This window comes from Patagioenas fasciata, chromosome 3 (assembly GCF_037038585.1).
Source record: "Patagioenas fasciata isolate bPatFas1 chromosome 3, bPatFas1.hap1, whole genome shotgun sequence".
NCBI classification, from domain to species: domain Eukaryota; kingdom Metazoa; phylum Chordata; class Aves; order Columbiformes; family Columbidae; genus Patagioenas; species Patagioenas fasciata.
The window spans coordinates 70,871,013-70,888,966 of NC_092522.1; the positions used below are offsets into that span (position 1 = coordinate 70,871,013).

Genomic DNA, 17,954 nt, shown 5'->3' on the forward strand with positions numbered 1-17,954 from the left:
TGCCCTGTTTTCCAGAAGCACCTGAAAAAGATACCATTGTTGGTAAGCTTTATTAGCTACTTGACTTCAAAATCTTCACATTTAAGCATTTACTGCAAGTAGAGTGGAAAGGAAAAGTCTACCCAATACTATACCAACTCAAACATAACTTCTTAAGTTACCCCCTCCAGAATAAAACAGTGCATGTTGTTAGTTTGACTTTTGCCTGTACTTTCCAGCTTTTATATGCAAAATTGTTGACCCTACTCACAGAACCATAACTTATTTCATTTGATTCCTAAATGATTAACTTCAAATGAAATTAAGGAATTTTAATCCTGAATTGTGGAGTTTGCACACGGGGCTTTGTTGTATTATAACAAATTAACTTTAAAATTTCATTCCAGTTAGTTTTTCAGGGGACTGAAATTCAGACAACTATACGTAGCTTTGTAATTTTAGAAGCTCTGTTCCTTATCTGCTGATTCAGCAACATATCTCCATCTTAAAAATATAAATGAATGAGATCTTATGAGACTAATGTAACTGTGTTTTTTTTTCTTTTTAAATCAAGACTATTTAACTCTCCTCTATCTTCTCCAGCTTACCAACCCAATTTATTAAGTTACCATCCATCCTAATGGAAAATCTTTACAAGCCTGGAGCCTATAAAAACCCTCACTGCAAAGATTAATATCAGAACTACTACATACTTATTTCAAAAAGAAATTTTCTTTGATGGTTAGAACTTCAAGTACATGCTGGCAATAGCTTTATACGTTCTACCTTCAACATCTTTCAGAAATACCAACCTCTTGAACACTGCCTGTTACCCCTCTACCCACGCTTTCCTAGAAGCTCCAGTTAGCCAGCCACCACTCCAGTCACTCCAAAATCTACTTCTTTCTGTTCTACACCCTCCAGACATAGTGTCCTCTTAAAACATAAAGAAGTCGATATAAGATTTACTTTCTTATGGACACATATTGCAATTACACATATGTTATCTTCACTTCTTTAAAAATCACAGTATTAATTTTTAGTGACCACTCATCTGCACATACATAACTGTCTTCAAAAGCTGCAAATTTGAAATAACTGATTTTACTTGCCTATATTTTTTGTTGCCAAAACTTTCCCTTTAATAGTGAGGAGAGACTTCATTAAGAAAATTCAATAAAAACCCTTCAAATCTTAAGATGTGGAGCTTGGACTCCCTATCATATGCATGCAGACTGACAATGCCAGATGAACTCGATATGATTCAGTCCAGCTGCTTTCAAGCCCAAGACATGACATTTCACCACATCAACTTCAGCTGTGGTTCAGATGGACGTGCCTCCCTGCCCTCCGGATAAATGTACTGACAGAGATGGATGATGAATCTATAGGATGGGAAAGCCATCGCCAATGGGTCAGATATCTCACAAGTGTTCCTGCTGTGCAGGCAATGCTGCGGCAGGCAGCCGGGGGAACGCAGGGGCTGGGAATGCGGCTGGCTATAGTCAGCTGTGGTCATGCAGGGTTCAGTGCCTTGGAACAGCAGGAAAATTACACACCAACAGCAAAGAACACAGAGCTCAGAGTCTTAAGGAAACAAGTGAAGTAGCACAGTAGCTATTTCAGACCCTCACGTTACTGCCTCTGCGTGTTACATGCACTCTCCCACAAATCTTCCATGAAAATCGCTTCCAAGAGATCTGAGATTGAGTGGCCATTTCTTCTCCAGTCCTGAAGAAAACCTGGTGCACAGACTTAATGGTTCATACACAAGTGAGGACCCTCCTTCCTTTAGAGGATGAGAAATAACTCACAGAGCACCTTCAAAAACTATGCCCCAAGTTATATGATAACACTCATATTAATCAGAACAGTAAATCCACAGATAAGAAGTAGATACTCCTCAATGTGCATTGACGTCCCTGCTGTTGGCAGTTAAGTGAGAGCTGCTATTTGGTGCTTCCTCAGACAGTGGTGGTTTTGAAATCTGCAGTAAGGTAACACCAACATGAAGCTCTTCCTTGATCTTCTCTACTGTAACAACACTTGTGGGAAAAAGGCATTTTGCTGCAAACCTGCTGTTGCAAGAAGTTGTAAAAAAACCCTTAAAATAGGAGTTGGGAAAGACAAACAAGGCTACAGACTTTATGAAAAGGCATCTAATAAGGTGTAGCAAATTTGCACTCATTAGCCAGCTCCCTCTATGTAGGGAGCCCTTTACGGACAAGCCCTGTTGAGAAAAATGGTCTAGGCCGAGCTTCTGAAAACAGTGTATAATAACTTTAGAAAAGGCTCAATCAAAACAAAAAAAAGGTCAAAATTAGAGACAGAGTTTTAAAAAGGCAGCATTTTGTAATATCTCCATGCTCATCTATAGTCACAAAATGAACCTACAATTATGTATTTTGACAGCGTATAACATTTTTATTTGCTCATGTAAGCATATCTCAGAGAGATATCTCCATGGTATGGCTACTTAAAGAGTCTCTGTGTATATGTGTCTGTGTGTATGTATAATTATTTCAGAAGATATCTATAAAGTATGGCCACAGTATACATTGTTATCAGCATCATACTTCGGAAGTTACCTGTAATTTGACAAGTTATCTCAGTAAAGAAATTCTACCTCTACTGAAGTTTCAACCGTTAATTTCTGTTAGCTTCAGTTTTAATGTAAAGGTTTAATGCTAATATCTTGACACAATTTAATTTGGATGTTTCCTCAATCCATTTATTAATTTTGGCTCCTGCAAATTTTTAAACACGACATGAAAGAGGTTCTTTGAATAGAATATAAATATGTTGGCACCTGAAACATTGCCTGTGCAAACGTAGAAGGGGGAAAGAATCAAATAGTATATTAACTACTCTGTTTTATGTGTCACTCTCTTCCCTATTCTATTTGTAAATACAATAATTATCTGCTTCAATATTATTTGTATAGAGGTTTGGGGGGGGGGTGGTTGGAGAGAGAGACAAAGTAAGTATTAGCTTCAATTCCCATGGCTCCAAATGATTAACTCTTGGTATTTTTATTCCCACATGCCCATACATGTATTAATACTTTAATGAAAAATGCTACATAAGATGTATTTTTATAATTACTCAGTAACCAATTAAAAAAGAAAAAAGAAAAAGAATAGTACCACTAACCACTGGCTAAGCGCTTCTTTTGCTTACTTGCTAGTTACATTTTTGATTTAAAAAACAAACAACATTGTTGATATAAACATTTTAAAGGTTGCAAGCAGGAAGAACTTTTTTCACCTCTGAAGAAAAAGACATCACAAGTGGTGGTAACAATAACTCCCTCTTCAATATTCACTTATAATACCACATTACCAGATAGGACTTGTTAACAAAGATTCTTTTTCTGTGCTAGTTTCATAACTTTCCATACTGCCTCCCACCATGCAGAAGGTTTTATTTTCTTTTAGTTAAAAAAAAGAAACCTAAAGTCTTTTTGGAATTAGTAGCCAAACTCACGCATTTCAGGCTTCAAAATTAGTGACTGAACCTGAATAAGTTCCAAGCATCCACCCTTTTCTTTTGAAGATGGCAAACAAAGCTGTACATTTAGCATTTCAAATCTAAAATTTATTATGGATAAACATACCAGAGTTAGCACTTTTAGTTCCTTTCTCTTTCCACCTCACAGCCCTCTTCCCCCTGCTTTCCCACATTCATACTTTTTTGCTTGGTGCATTTTCTTCTCTTTTTGGACAACTTGTTTCAATAGTTACCTCATTCACACTATCAAAATCTGAATCTGGACACAAGTCAAAGAATTAGAAATAAAACAGATACTTCTTCCCACTCTAAAAGTTTGTAAAAGGATTTCACTGTAAGACTTCCCAGAAAGTGAACATGTTTAGAACTGGTTCAAACCTACCAACTCTTGTCAAACAGCAAGCTGTTAAAACTTTGTTCAAATGTCACATGTGCATGGGAGGAAGGGTAAACAACCAGCTGCTGATTTCAGACCTTTCCAAATTTTTCTCAGTGTTTTGAAATCTTTCAGTTTCGAGTTATGGCATCATAGGCATTTCTTTTCCCAAGAACAGAATGAGACACTTAGTAAACTGATAAACATTCTCTTATTTGCACAGGGTAAGGCTCAAAGTGTGACAAAGTATACTGCAGACATTTAGAAGTAAATCTTCCCATTCAACATTTATTTCCTACCAAATGTTCCTGTTTCCTTACTTTGTCCCCTCCATGAAGTAGATGTAGAGCAATACAGGTTCAGATTAGGTACTCCCTTTCAAAAAAAACCAAAAAAGGACAGTCTCCCACCATGAAGGTTTTGACTTGCTACTCTGTCAGTAGCTAGAATTAAGTGCTGTGAAAAAAATAGTGAACAAACATAACAGCCACCTTCATTAACGGTAGCCAGGGCAGGGGTGTGCAGGGCTGCTGCATCTCATTTAAATAGTGGGAGATATTTCCTATCCTGGAAAAGATTAATGCCATTTTTAGGGTGCAGGACTGCACTTCAGTGTTGAAAATTAAACTAATTAATGAGAAAGGCTTGTCAAGAAATGACATTTAATCCTAAAAAAGCTTCAACTTTTGCCAAATCTTAAAGTCTCCCTTAGTTAACTTGTTGATAGAGTAATTTCTGCCTTGCTCAGAACATGAATCCAGCCAAGCTCTTTGGAAAACGTGACAAAGGGCATCATATTTCTCTCAAGCTTTCCAGTTCTTTAAAGCTTTATTTCAGGAATAATTTTGTAACACACTCATTTTAAGTATACATCAAAGCCCCCTCTTATGACTTCCATAATGTTTCTTTTACATGGAGAGATTCTGCAGAATCAGTGCAGGAACAAGCAAGTAAAACACCTGATCTGTTTTTTTTTTTCAACAAGTCATTGACAACAATCTGCACAGCAAACGTGAATTCCATTTCCAATGCTGAGCTTTAAATACAAATTTAAAGTGTTTGAAGTCACTATGCCAATGGAGAGCAGCTCACCTTGCATTTTGGACACTTCTGGGCATTCCTCTGCCCATGTTCGATTTCGTTGGCCCAGTGACGCAACAGCTTGTCTCCTTTTTTGTACTCTTTGCAGTTAACACCTTCATGCCAGGGAGAGTGGCACTTGAAACACCAGACAAATTGGCAAGACGGACACTGGATCTGTACAAATGAGAGAACACCGCACGTTTGCAAGCTGGTTGTCAAACCAACTGGAAAGCCCATTTTAAAACCACTGCTCAGAGTAGCTGCCCAGCAAAGGTTTAACATCTCTTGAAATGCCTGTTTTAAAAACACAAGAAGTTGTGGAAGTTAACTTTTTTTTTCTTGTTTTTAAAGAGAGAAAACACAGAACTGAATTCTAAAGTCAGGAAAGGCCCCAATCAAACAAAGCACAAAAACCAAATTAAACGTGTGGCTCAAACACCAAAAGACAAAATCCAGGAAGCTTATTCAGTTGTCTCCAATACACACACGAGATCACCTTAAAATTTGGAGTCAGTTTTCAGTGTGGTGGATCTCAGTCTTCCAAGGCTATCACCAGGGAATAACGGGTCTTCTGAATGGGCTCTACGGAGCTCAGAATGGGTTAGGAAGCTTATATTAGAAATGGTCCTGGGAAAAAGGGGCCAAGTGCAAGGGTCTCAATCAAGTGCAACAACTACCACCTGGAAGTCAGGTACCTCCTTTTGCTCTTGATTGTGAAAGGGTGAGCTGAAGCTGCACCAAACTGCTCACTTCCTACAGACAACACCCAACATCAAAAAATACAAGTCAAGCTCCCTAAATTGAGAAAGGATTTATTCTTCCCACTTCCTGGGTTTTACATCATTGCGTCCAACAGGTACCATTGTCATCAGGTCTTCCTCCAGAGTATGGGTACGGGTATGTTTTTGAAAAAAGGCTACAGTAGCTGCTGTGTTCGTAGAATAAATACAGGCACATTGCAGGTGCTCATCTGATACAAGACTGATCTCCTACCTGGATCATGACCAAGACGTTTAGTTTTTCACCTTTAATGTTCCACACTAAAAATCTAATTGACACAATGGCTTAAGCTGAGCATTTTTACGACCTTAGCTGACACATTTTTCAGTGGTTGTCTTTAACCTCACCTGTAGAGAACAAACATCTGGTTTTTGTTGTTGTTGTTATGCTTATTTTTTCACATTGCAGCCGTATATAACATTCATAGCTTCATTTGTATAAAATGATGTACCTCTGTCTGTACAGCACTGGTTAACCAAGTATTTTACCTTCAGCGGTGGCCTATATGATGAGCTGCTCAATGCATCACTTCAGCTTACCTCTTTATGTCAATCCACATCCACAGATCAGCAAGTGCAAGAATGGGAGTTAATGGTTAAGAGAACTAATACTTTTCTCACTACCCATAAGACAGCAATTTCTCCTCCAGGATCCTTTGACTGGGCATAAGGCTAAAGTGCAAAGAAGGGAAGCAGCATCAAGAAGTTGACTGATTTTCCTATTATAACACATTAACATTTTTGTGAGTTATAATACCATCTACTAGCCATTGTCCTTGTAAAAAAAAAAATATATATATATATATATATTTTGTCTGCATGTAAGTATTAGAATACATGTTTCCTTCATATCAAGCAGACTCAAAGAGAGTGTAACATTAAAATGTAAGAAATTCTGATATCCTGTACTCAGTGCAAGTATGAGTTACTGCTTTGTATTGCTATTATACAAAGTAACACTTCTGCTAATGTAAACATTGAGAAACCTCACACAGAAGAAAACTGCGTTTATGCTTTCTGTCAAGTTACTGAAGACCCAGGTAGGCTGCACAGAAGTAGGAAAGAACAATAAAAGAAACTTGTTTGCAGGAAAACAACCCATTAAAGATGCAATGCATGGATTACAAGCATTATTACTTTTTACATGAAAACATAATCATGTCTAAGGCCAAGATAAAGTATAAAACCAAGGCAATACAAAACATAACCAGTGCCCTTTCTCTAATTTGTTGGTCTACTGGCCCAGATGCTACACCTAAGGATTTACATGACCCTGAATCTCTGCTTCCCAGATGAGTTCTCTTAATGAAACCAGCTTAATAGAGAAGAGAAAAAAATCCCTCTAAAGAATAGGATAAAACTTGCTACTACCCAAATTAACATGGAACACCGATCCATGTTTCCACAATCCTTTAGAAACCAATATGCACACCACAGACTTACTAATGATTATCCTGCCCAATATCTCCATATCTTTTTTCCCTTCTTTTTTACACAAGTTTACATTTTTCAATAACGCACATCATGGTGACCTGCTGCTGGGAAGACAGACTGGAGCATGTATTGCATTGTATTACTCAGTATTTGTTATGCCAAAGATGAAGCTTGTAGCCAAATTAAGTGTTCTGCAGCCTCAAAGTTTTTATCAGTTGCAGTATTCAGTCATTTGAGATGGAATATAAATGTTAAAAAATACAAATGCAAACTAACAGATCTGGGAAGTAGCAAGTTAAAGCTTCCTCCTTAAATAAAATGCTAGTATATTTTAAAACATAAGTTTTGTGGGGTTTTTTGGGTGAAAATCTGACACAAATCCATGGCAGGCTCTATCTTTCTATTATAGCATGTATATAATTGCAAGAAATATAGCAGCCACCAGGATATATATTTAATCTTGCACATGCACACTGACTACAAGTATTGAAATACAGAATGAGGCTATAACCAGATGAACTCAGAATAACATTTGTTACTATGAATGGCCCTGACCAACTGAAGTAAACTAGTGGGAACTGATAACTTCATTACAGGTTTGGAGCTCCTACTTTCCTTTTCCACCTGCCAGCCCTAACAGCACCTTCCATGAAACTGCACTGGTAAATATTTTTTACATTTTGAAAGGGCCACTTGACTTCTCTTACAGCAGTCTTTCAGATTCTTATTCTGTGCTTTCTCTGCTTTTCTGGCAGCAAAAAAGTCAAGTATGATTTGCTTTATGCTTCAATATCAGTGTATGAAATCATAATGAGGACACAGAAATGCTTTCTACCTATAATTTAAAGTAGTAAAATACATTATAGTTCAGCAAAGCAGACAAACTGTATCTGAAAACAAAACATTTATATAGTGGTTTTAGAAATAAGTTTTTCCTCACACACATTTTTCCATTTATTTATGACTTCCATCTCAGTTGATCAGAATTGACAGGATGGATATACACACAAACTTCTATGCCATCTGGAGATCAGTCTCCCTTGAAATAGAAAAGATTATACAACTTCTCATAATAACCCTTTTGGTTCTCAGCTTTCTGAAACACTGACCTTTGAGGCTAACATTTTCCATTTTCTTAGCTAGTCTCTTTACTGCAGACTATTTTAACTATCATTTTCCTTCCCTCTCAGAAAAAGACCTTTCAAAATCGGTAGGTAACAGCAATAAGGAACACTGCTCGATGTGAGATGACAACAGCAAAACTGACTGCACATTAAAAATACTGTGAGAGCCTGAAGTTGCAAAAAGCTTAGTGGGATTTTCTGCTGCTTAGTGGACTGCTACCTATAGAATAGGATGGCCAAATTAATTGTGCAGTTGATTACATGAATTACAATCTCTAGCTACAGCTACACAGTCACTTTATTCCAAAATAAACACGGGCTTCTGCCAAAACAGCTGTCTCCTCTTTCACCAACCCATCCCTTCTACTGTACCAGCTGAAAATAAGCAATAACAAATCTTGTCTCCCATTGGAGCTGATCTTTGATCCAGCTCCCAGTGTGACACCAAAACATCAACATGAGCAAAGCAAGCTGGTAGGAATGAACAGCTGAGAGCAGAGGGAGAGCACCATGTCCGCAGCAGTTCAGGCTCAAGGCAGACTGGAGTGATGTGTAGCCATGAAGATATCTGCTACTCAAGGTTAAAACCTGATCCAAAAAAGGGGGGAAGTGATTGATATGAACTACACAGATCCACTCTATCACAGCATCTTTGCAGGTACAGATTACCAACTGAATTATCAATTTTTCAATTTTTGCCAATTTCCTATGCACTTCGGTACACCAGCTTTGACTAAAGTTTTATTCGGATCAGGTCTTACACTCCCAATTTATGTCATAAGAGAGGGGGCAGGGTTATTTCCTTATTTAAAGTTGGATCCATTTGTGATATAAATATTTGATATAGGAAAATAAATAGTCACACTGCTCTACTGTTCTGTCCTAAGTCATGCTAATGGAAGAAGAAAGCTTTGGCTAGCAAGTTTCCTTTTTCTTCCCCTCCTTCTTTCTCAACATAAATGCATCAGTTAACACTCCAGGCTTAGCACACCAAGACTCTGCTCTCAAAAATGAAACACAGCAGCCACAAACTGAACTGCTGGGCTTAGATCAGTTTAGCTCACATAAACCAGTAGTAAGGAAAATTAATCTAATAACTTTGCTACCTCTTTAAATTTAGATGTTAAGTTTATTTATAATTTTGAAGTGTATCGGATTTTAGGAATGCCATTAGTAGCATTCCAAAAGTATCTGCTCAAATGTACTCTTGAGTTTTACAGTGTTTTCCTGTTGTGGTGTATAGGAAAGTGATGGTACTGGCACGGAGCCCCTGTGTGCAGTCATCCTACTAGCAGGCTTGTGCGCAGACTTTCCTCACGCGTGACTCAGTTCTTCTGAAGGCAGCACTTCCAGTGCTGGTGCAGAATTCCTCTGGTTCAACTGCTGTTTATAATGCTTCTGTGTGAATATACAAGTCTCCCAGTCTCCAGTGAGATGTCTCCTATGCTATATGCAGAAGAAAATGAGTCTGTACCTCCAAAGAGACTATAATTCAAGGCACAGACAAGTTATCATACAAACAAACAAGTCACATGAGAATCCAAGAAAAGTGAGATAATAACGGTCCACAGCTACATGTGTATGTAATTACTCACATATATACAATGTTATATATAGTCTTCCTTTTACATCTTTATCCCTGCAACAAAACCCTTTCTTGTGCTAAGCTTAAAATAAGTCACTAAAACTATACCTATGTCAGAAAAGATCACAAGTTCAGGGAGCCGGTTGAAGCCCTGGGCTATGATCGTCTGTGCTGTTTCCTACTGCTTTCCTAACTATATTTCTGGCCAGCATCAACTAGACATTCTTCCAGGCAACACCTGGCCACAGCTCAAAGGACTCATTCAGCCAGAGCGTGTTCCCAGGAGACTTGAGCTCTGCAGATCAGAGCTACACATAAAACATCACTACAGGACCAGGGAACTGCTTGTACTATTTAATGCATCACACAGCCTCCCAATTCCTTCTGATCATGATTTGTAGGGAAGTGGTGGGAATATTTTAAATCACAAAAGAGCACTGGTGGGTACAATGACCCATTTTGAGCCTTGAAGAACATTCTCAGTTGGCATGCCCATGACACAACAATTCCATCACTTGTGACCCTCGTTGGTGGGACAGTAACAGCCCCTGGTGCCTTATGAGAGGCTGCTGCAGAGGCATTGCAACATCTCATCTGCCGTGGATCACACAGCCTGCCCACATCTGAGGGAATGCCAAGTGGATGCGTGAAGAATGGCTGTGGGTGGAAGGAATTTCACCTGCAGTTTCAAACTTCTCCACCTCCATGTAAGGTGCCAAAAATCTAAAAACGATGAGTCCAGCAGACATTGTGGCCTGTAATTCACACACCACACAGATATATAGAAGTAGCTCATAACTCAGAGTTAGCTTTACCAGGGTTTCAACCCCACTGGATACAGAACCTTGTACCTTTTAATTTCCATATTAGGTTGAATCTTGTGCTGTGTAATTAGGGCTATCTAAACAGTCATCTAAACTCCTACTGAGGAGAACTGGTTTGTCCAGGAAAGGCCAGCTTAATCATGAAATTAACCACAATGAATCTAATAACCAGATCGAAAACTTAACATAGAGCATGATGCTGCAGACAGGACCTTCATCTTCTGGAACTGAGATGGATCTTCAGTAGCTCAAAACTTCTTCTAACCAAGTTTTCTGTATTGTGAGTGATGAGACTAATACATAATCTTTGGTAAGAGGACGAAGAAATTAAAACCAAGCAGTGTAACAGGTCAAGAATCTCATTCTACAGAAGGAGCAAGTCAACTGCCTAACACCGTAAATGCCTAGAATTCATTTGGTCAGAGTATCAGGGAAAACTTATCTCTGCTGGAGCTGTGTCTCTAAAACTAGTTAGAGTGATAACTTCCTTTCTCTAGTCTCTTCTGATTGTGGTCATATTGTTTGCATGTCAGAGAGAAAATACTCTTTAAATTGGGTGTCACCTGCCAAAGAAATAAGGACTGAAGATCAGCTGCTTGAACTGTTAGAAATCCATTATGTAGCTAATCAATGATGTACTACAGATTCATATTCCTAATCACAGCTTGCACACAGCCCCAGTGATCCAAGAAAGCCCAATTGATGCCCACCAAGTGCTGTCCTACTTTTGCGGTGCCATCTAACCCAGAGCCCTGACAAGCATGCTCACTTTGTATTTGTTCTCCAATTTGGCAGGGGTAGGAATGTGGCCCCTCCTCCGGAAGGTTGTAAAGTGCTTGCACTGAGGGCATGGCTTGGTGCTGGAGTCAATGCGGCTGAGTTCCAGGAAATATTTGTACTTGATGATGTCATCGTGGGGCAGGTTATAGAGGACAGTTGTTTCATCCAGGTGTTCATTGCACTCTGTGATCGGGCATTTTATATCCGCTTGTCCCAGCTGCACCTGCATACAGAGAAACCCAGAAGAGCTATAAGACCTTTTGCTTGGCAAAAGCAAGCAAGCATTTCTGAATTTTGTAAGAAAATTTAATTTCAAGTACTGTAACAATCCACAGACTATCAAGTACATTGTCTCAGAACTATTTTGACTTACTCCAAACACACTGCAGTTTTTCCAGAAGATATTTTCAAATCCAAACAGAAAAGCTAATTACCCTTACGCAGGTATCAAATGTCGAGTCTCAGTGCATGTACCATGGCTTCACTGAACCAAAACATAAGCCCTAACTAGCAGCACTCATCCAGAGCTCCACGCTTTGTGTGCAATAGTCAGCACTCCACTATCACAGCTCATAATGGCTGTGAGAAAGCAGGCAATGGAAACTTTTATATATTGTTTCACTGCAAAACATGCTGGGAATCTCTGCATGGATAAATTAAAGTCAATTCAGGATCATCAGAGTCTAGCAGCTCTGACTCAGCGTTAGGCCTGAGCTGGTTCCTGGTCAGCAAGCTCAGTGCCTTTGCAGGCTGCTTCCAGGAAGCTCCTCACGCACCACCCAGCATATGCACGAAGTGTTAGCTGAGACTGCAGCTGACCAAAATCATAAATTTTCCCAGAACTCAGAGTTCAAAAACAACTCACCAAAACCCCCCAAAAACCCTTAACAAAAACCTCTAAAAAGATGATGAAAACAAAAACACACACAGAAGCAAGCTCAAGTTTAACAGGGATTACACTGTTGCTGATCTAATGAGCCCTGGTGATCCCAAGCTGATCCATACGCTCAGATATTCATGTGTTTCCAGAGCTCCCGGATCCAAGAAGAGCACTGCACCCTGGTCTGCACCCTTCACGCCTGGCAGGCTTTAACAGCGTGGACTCTGTGCCAAAACACCAGATCCTACTTGGTCTGGGAGCAGCAGAGTTGCATTTGCTTGGCACTGACCCAGAGTTAATAAATCCTGCTGGGTCTCGAGAGTCTGCAGGGACCCAGCTTGAGCATGTTTGTGTATCCCTCAAGTAATCTTGAATGAACAAGTGCCAACTGTGCAAGTAAAGCTGACCACAAGCCCAATTCCTTCATTAGCAAGTATCTCCATGCAGAGAAAAAGGGGCTTAATGGTGTAACCAGCATCTCTTTCTAGGAATTACTGCTTCGAGGTTGGCAAGTTTGATTTCCCTAGACAGCTTATTCCTTAACATGGTTCATTATGGCAGTCTGCCAAACAATACACTAAATATAAAAGGTACACCTCAGATTTGCATGCAGATCTTGCTGCTGCATAGCGGTACCAGAAGACACAAAGACTCCACTAATTCAGTATTTAAGCTAAGAAAGGAGGAAAAAAAACCCACAAACCAACACAACACAACCCTGTCACTGCTGTCTCAGCAATGGAGCCATATGGGCTCTAGCTGAATGATAATTAATTGAGTCAGGAGCCAGCGGATTAGAACAGTCATAACAAAATGGTATAAAAATCCAAGCTTCGCACTGACTTCAAAAAGATCCCTATTGCACTGCCTTTGTTCTCTCAGCAGTGCAGCTAAACCCAAGCAGAGCAAAGAGGTCAGGTGTATATCAGGGAGTGAAAAGCAGGGTGAGGACAGTAGCAGCCCACCCCAGAACAGAGCATGGCAGAGATGACCTGGACAAGCACTCACTGCAGCAGTGCCCTGTGCAGCTGCAGCTGAGGGTGCAAGCAGAGCTGCCTGCGCCAGAGGAGAGGCGGCTCCCCCAGCAATACAGCCCCTCTCAGGAGGGAACTTCCCGGAATTTCATTTCCAGCTATAAGAGATGAGCAGACCACATGCAAATAAGGCTAGGCTCAGTTTGGCTTTTAAATGGACCAGTGTCAAGTACAGTAAGAGTATGTACTCAAAGGTATTAAAAATAGCAACAAACCAATCCAAAACAACACAACCAACACCCCACAAACTACATGCTGGGGAATGTCCACATTTTATACCTGTAGGATACTAATTCACCTGCAGCAGCATGTGAAAATTTAACTCTGGCATATGACGTATGACCTTTGAAAGTGCCTTCCAATCCAAACTATTCTATGACTCTATGACATCATCAGAGTGACTCTTCTCAGAAGAATCACCCAGTACATCATGGAGCCGTGCTTAAAAAGAGCGTGATCAATTCAACATTAGAACACCTAAACATGCTAAACTCGGAAAACAATTTGCCACAGAAACACAAAACGCTATTGCACTACTGCAAGGATTAGTATAGGCTTCTGTTTAAATAAAGTGTAGGTACAACAATTTAAGACCAAAATAATCAAATCAATCCCATCTAGGACTACTTCAGAGTTTCAAGGGTATGTTTAAGCAGTAGGGAAATGCTAAAAGAGGCAAGTCCTTTTGCTAAGAGTAAAGTAAGCTATGACTGAGTAACATTTCAGAGTGAGAAGGCACATTGTATCTGTCATCTAAGTTGGTACTTAAGAAGTACTGCTTATAATAAATGCTAGTTAGAACAAACCTGCATTTATAAAACAAGGCAATACAAAGCTGAACACTTTCTGTATTTTATGCCCACATAGAATATGATTAATATATGTGGTAAGAGTCAAGTGTGGTTTCAGTGTTTATTTTGAAAATATGTTTTACACCCACTTCAAGTAAATCATTTTTATCCTCTGTAATAGTTTCAGCCTTTCACATTTGGCAAAGATTGACCCTTTTCCTGTGTTTTGAATAGGACTGAAGTGAACAGAGCTGGTTTGCTTATTAGCAGCAACTTCAATGGAGCCTTGTCTTACCAAAACAGTCCATCTTTGTTTGTGCACCAGCATCAGCAATTGATGCAATACAGCTTTAGAGGTAGCCTGCAGACCCTAGAGATGCTACAGAATGGGAAAGAAAAAAGAAGAGAAAACCTCTTATAACATGGGCAAAGTAACTAGTTTTATTATTTCCCTTGATTTTTTTTTAAGACGTTTTGAAGAGCCTTATCCTTCAGTATCAGCTTATCACAATGTCAAACCCCTAAGTTTTAGGAAGTCCTTGAATTTCAAAATACCACTTTGTATTAGGAACTCAAGAACTCTTGGTATACACAACAGCATGGTGTATTTTCACAGCATGAATAACAATTCAGACATATCTAAAAGCAGCTGAGCTGTAGTACAGTGGTGAATGTCAGGCAGCATCCAGTTCTCACATCCAGCTGTGCATCACTTCTGTGAAGCATCTCAGCAGGGGCCAGCTTTGCTTACATTTCATGGGGATAAAACAGTCATGACTTTCATCCTACAGAAAGATAACACTAAAATTATCAGGAGAGAAATACATACCTTCATTATCCCCCTCCGCCCCAAGTTCTTGACGTTTTATTCAAAAATATTTTGGCAGGGGGATGGGATGGGACCCAGACTCTGCACAGGTCCACTTAGTGCCCTAAAATGCAGTGATATCAGCAACAGAAAACAGAAACAGATGGCATGGTACTTTAAGTCGGAAAATTATTTCTGCCCCCCGAGCTTTCTTTTAAAGGAAATCTTTGTTAGCTACACAGAAAGCAAAGTTCAAAAAACACTGGAAGCATTGATTTATACCTGCCACTTCGGCTGGATTTAACATAACCTGTGCAGGCGGTACTTGGGTGGCTGTTCTATGGCCATATTCCTTACAGAAGGGGCCATTCTACATACAGACACAGAGTTTCCAAGGGAAACTTTATTCTTAGTTCAGAGATGCATACGCTAAATAAATCAATAAATTGTTCTCACTTCTTACAGTATCACAGTATGTTTGGGATTGTAAGGGACCTCAAAAGATCATCTAGTCCAATCCCCCTGCTGGAGCAGGAACGCCTAGGTGAGGTCGCACAGGAACACGTACAGGCAGGTTTTGAATGTCTCCAGGGAAGGAGACTCCACAACCTCCCTGGGCAGCCTGTTTCAGTGTTCTGTCACCCTCACTGAGAAGAAGTTTCTTCTCAAATTTAAGTGGAACCTCTTGTGTTCCAGCTTGGTTCCATTACTCCTTGTCTTATCATTGTTTGCCACTGAGAAGAGCCTGGCTCCATCCTCATGGCACTCACCCTTTATATATTTATAAACATTAATAAGGTCACCCCTCAGTCTCTTCTTCTCCAAACTAAAGAGACCCAGCTCCCTCAGCCTTTCTTCATAAGGGAGGTGCTCCACTCTCTTAGTCATCTTTGTTGCCCTACACTGGGCAGTTCCCTGTCCTTCTTGAACTAAGGTGCCCAGAACTGGACTGGAGATGGGGCCTCACCAGGGCAGAGTAGAGGGGAAGGAGGACCTCTCTTGATCTACTAACCACCCCCCTTGTAATACACCCAAGGATGCCATTGGCCTTCCTGGCCACAAGGGCACAGTGCTGGCTCATGGTCATCCTGTTGTCCACCAGGACTCCCAGGTCTCTTTCCCCTACACTGCTCTCTAATATGTAATTTCCCAACCTATACTGGAACCTGCGGTTGTTCCTGCCCAGATGCAGGACTCTACACTTTCCCTTGTTAAATTTCATCAGGTTATTTCCTGCCCAACTCTCCACCCTGTCCAGGTCCCGCTGGATGGCAGCACAGCCTTCTGGCGTGTCAGTCACTCCTCCCAGCTTAGTGTCATCAGCAAACTTGCTGATAGTACACTCAATTCCCTCGTCCAAATCGTTAATGAATATATTGAATAATACTGGCCCCAGTACTGACCCCTGAGGCACTCCACTAGATACTGGCCTCCAACTAGACTCCACACCATTGACCACCACTCTCTGGCTTCTCTTCTTAAGCCAGTTTGCAACCCACCTTGCTACTCTATTGTCTAGACCACACCTCCTTAACTTAGCTGTGAGGATGTGGTGGAACACTGTGTCAAAGGCTTTACTGAAGTCAAGGTAGACCACATCCACCGCCCTGCCATCATCCATCCACCTTGTTACATTCTCATAAAAGACTATGAGGTTGGTCAAGCAAGACCTACCCTTGATAAAGCCATGCTGACTGCCCCTAATAACCCTCTTATCCTTGATATGCCTTGAGATGGCACCAAGGATAAGCTGTTCCATTACTTTCCCAGGGACAGAAGTGAGGCTGACCTCACTATAATTACTTGGGTCCTCCTTCTTGCCCTTTTTGAAGACCAGAGTGACATTTGCTTTCCTCCAATCCTTGGGCACCTCTCCCACTTCCCAAGACTTGGCAAAGATGATGGAGAGCAGTCTAGCAATGACTTCAGCCAGCTCCCTCAGTACCCGCAGATGCATCCCATCTGGACCCATGGATTTATGGATGTCCAGACTATTTAATAGCTCCCTAACCCAGTCCTCATCGACTAAAGCAAACTCCTCCATTGATCTGGCTTCATCTGGGATCTCAGGGGTACATGGCTCCCCAGGACAGCCTCCAGTGGAGTAGACAGAGACAAAGAAGGCATTCAGTAATTCTGCCTTCTCTGTATCTTCTGCCACCAGGGCACCCACCCCATTCATCAGTGGGCCTACATTGCTTCTGGTATTAATTTTATCTGCTACGTATTTGAAAAAGTTCTTTTTGCTGTCCTTGACCCCTCTTGCCAGCTGTAATTCTAAGGAGGCCTTGGCTATCCTAGCTGCCTTCCTACATCCTCTAACAGCAGTCTTATATTCCTCCCAAGTGGCCAGCCCCTGCTTCCATGACCTGTAAACTCTCCACTTCTGCTTGAGCATACCCAACAGATCCCTATTCAACCACACAGGCCTCCTGGCTCCCTTCCTCGACCTCTTACGTGTGGGGATGCTCTGATCCTGAGCATGGAAGAAGCAACCTCTGAATGCAATCCAGCTCCTTTGGGCCCCTTTTCCTTCAAGCAGTCTTGACCATGGGATTTCCCCCAGCAATTGCTTGAAAAGGCCGAAGTTAGCCCTGCTGAAGTCCAGGGTTGCAATTCTATCTGCTATTCTGTTCCCGCCACACAAGATGCTGAACTCCACCATCTCGTGATCACTACAACACAGGCAGCCCTCAACTTTTACTGCTTTGACCAGACCCTCCTTGTTAGTGAGGATGAGATCCAGCAGTGTACCTCTCCTAGTCGGCTCCTCCACCATCAGCATGAGAAAGTTATCACCAACGTACTGGAGGAACCTCCTGGACCGTGGCTGGCTGGCTGAATGGTCCTACCAGCAAACATCAAGGAAGTTAAAATCACCCACAACAACCAGGGCCTGTGACTGTGAGGCCACTCTCAGCTGCCCATAGAAGGCCTCATCAACTTCCTCAGCCTGATCTGGTGGCC

The 17,954-nt window shown here is 40.9% G+C and overlaps 1 protein-coding gene across 5 annotated transcripts in view; it reads right to left on the bottom strand.

Annotated features, from left to right (window-relative positions):
* Window positions 1-17,954, bottom strand: part of RNF217 (ring finger protein 217) — a 67,229-nt gene that overhangs the window by 19,427 nt on the left and 29,848 nt on the right. For 4 of the 5 annotated variants that reach the window (XR_011738394.1, XM_065834535.2, XM_071806582.1 and 1 more), the window contains exons 2-3: window positions 11,464-11,697; window positions 4,958-5,122 (exon numbers count right to left, since the gene is read on the bottom strand). Coding sequence is in view for 4 of the 5 variants with exons in the window: in XM_065834535.2 (XP_065690607.1) it covers window positions 4,958-5,122; window positions 11,464-11,697 (399 nt within the window). In the remaining variant the exon portion in view is untranslated. The remainder of the gene's footprint in view (window positions 1-4,957; window positions 5,123-11,463; window positions 11,698-17,954) is intronic. The other variant, XM_065834536.2, reaches the window with a different exon arrangement.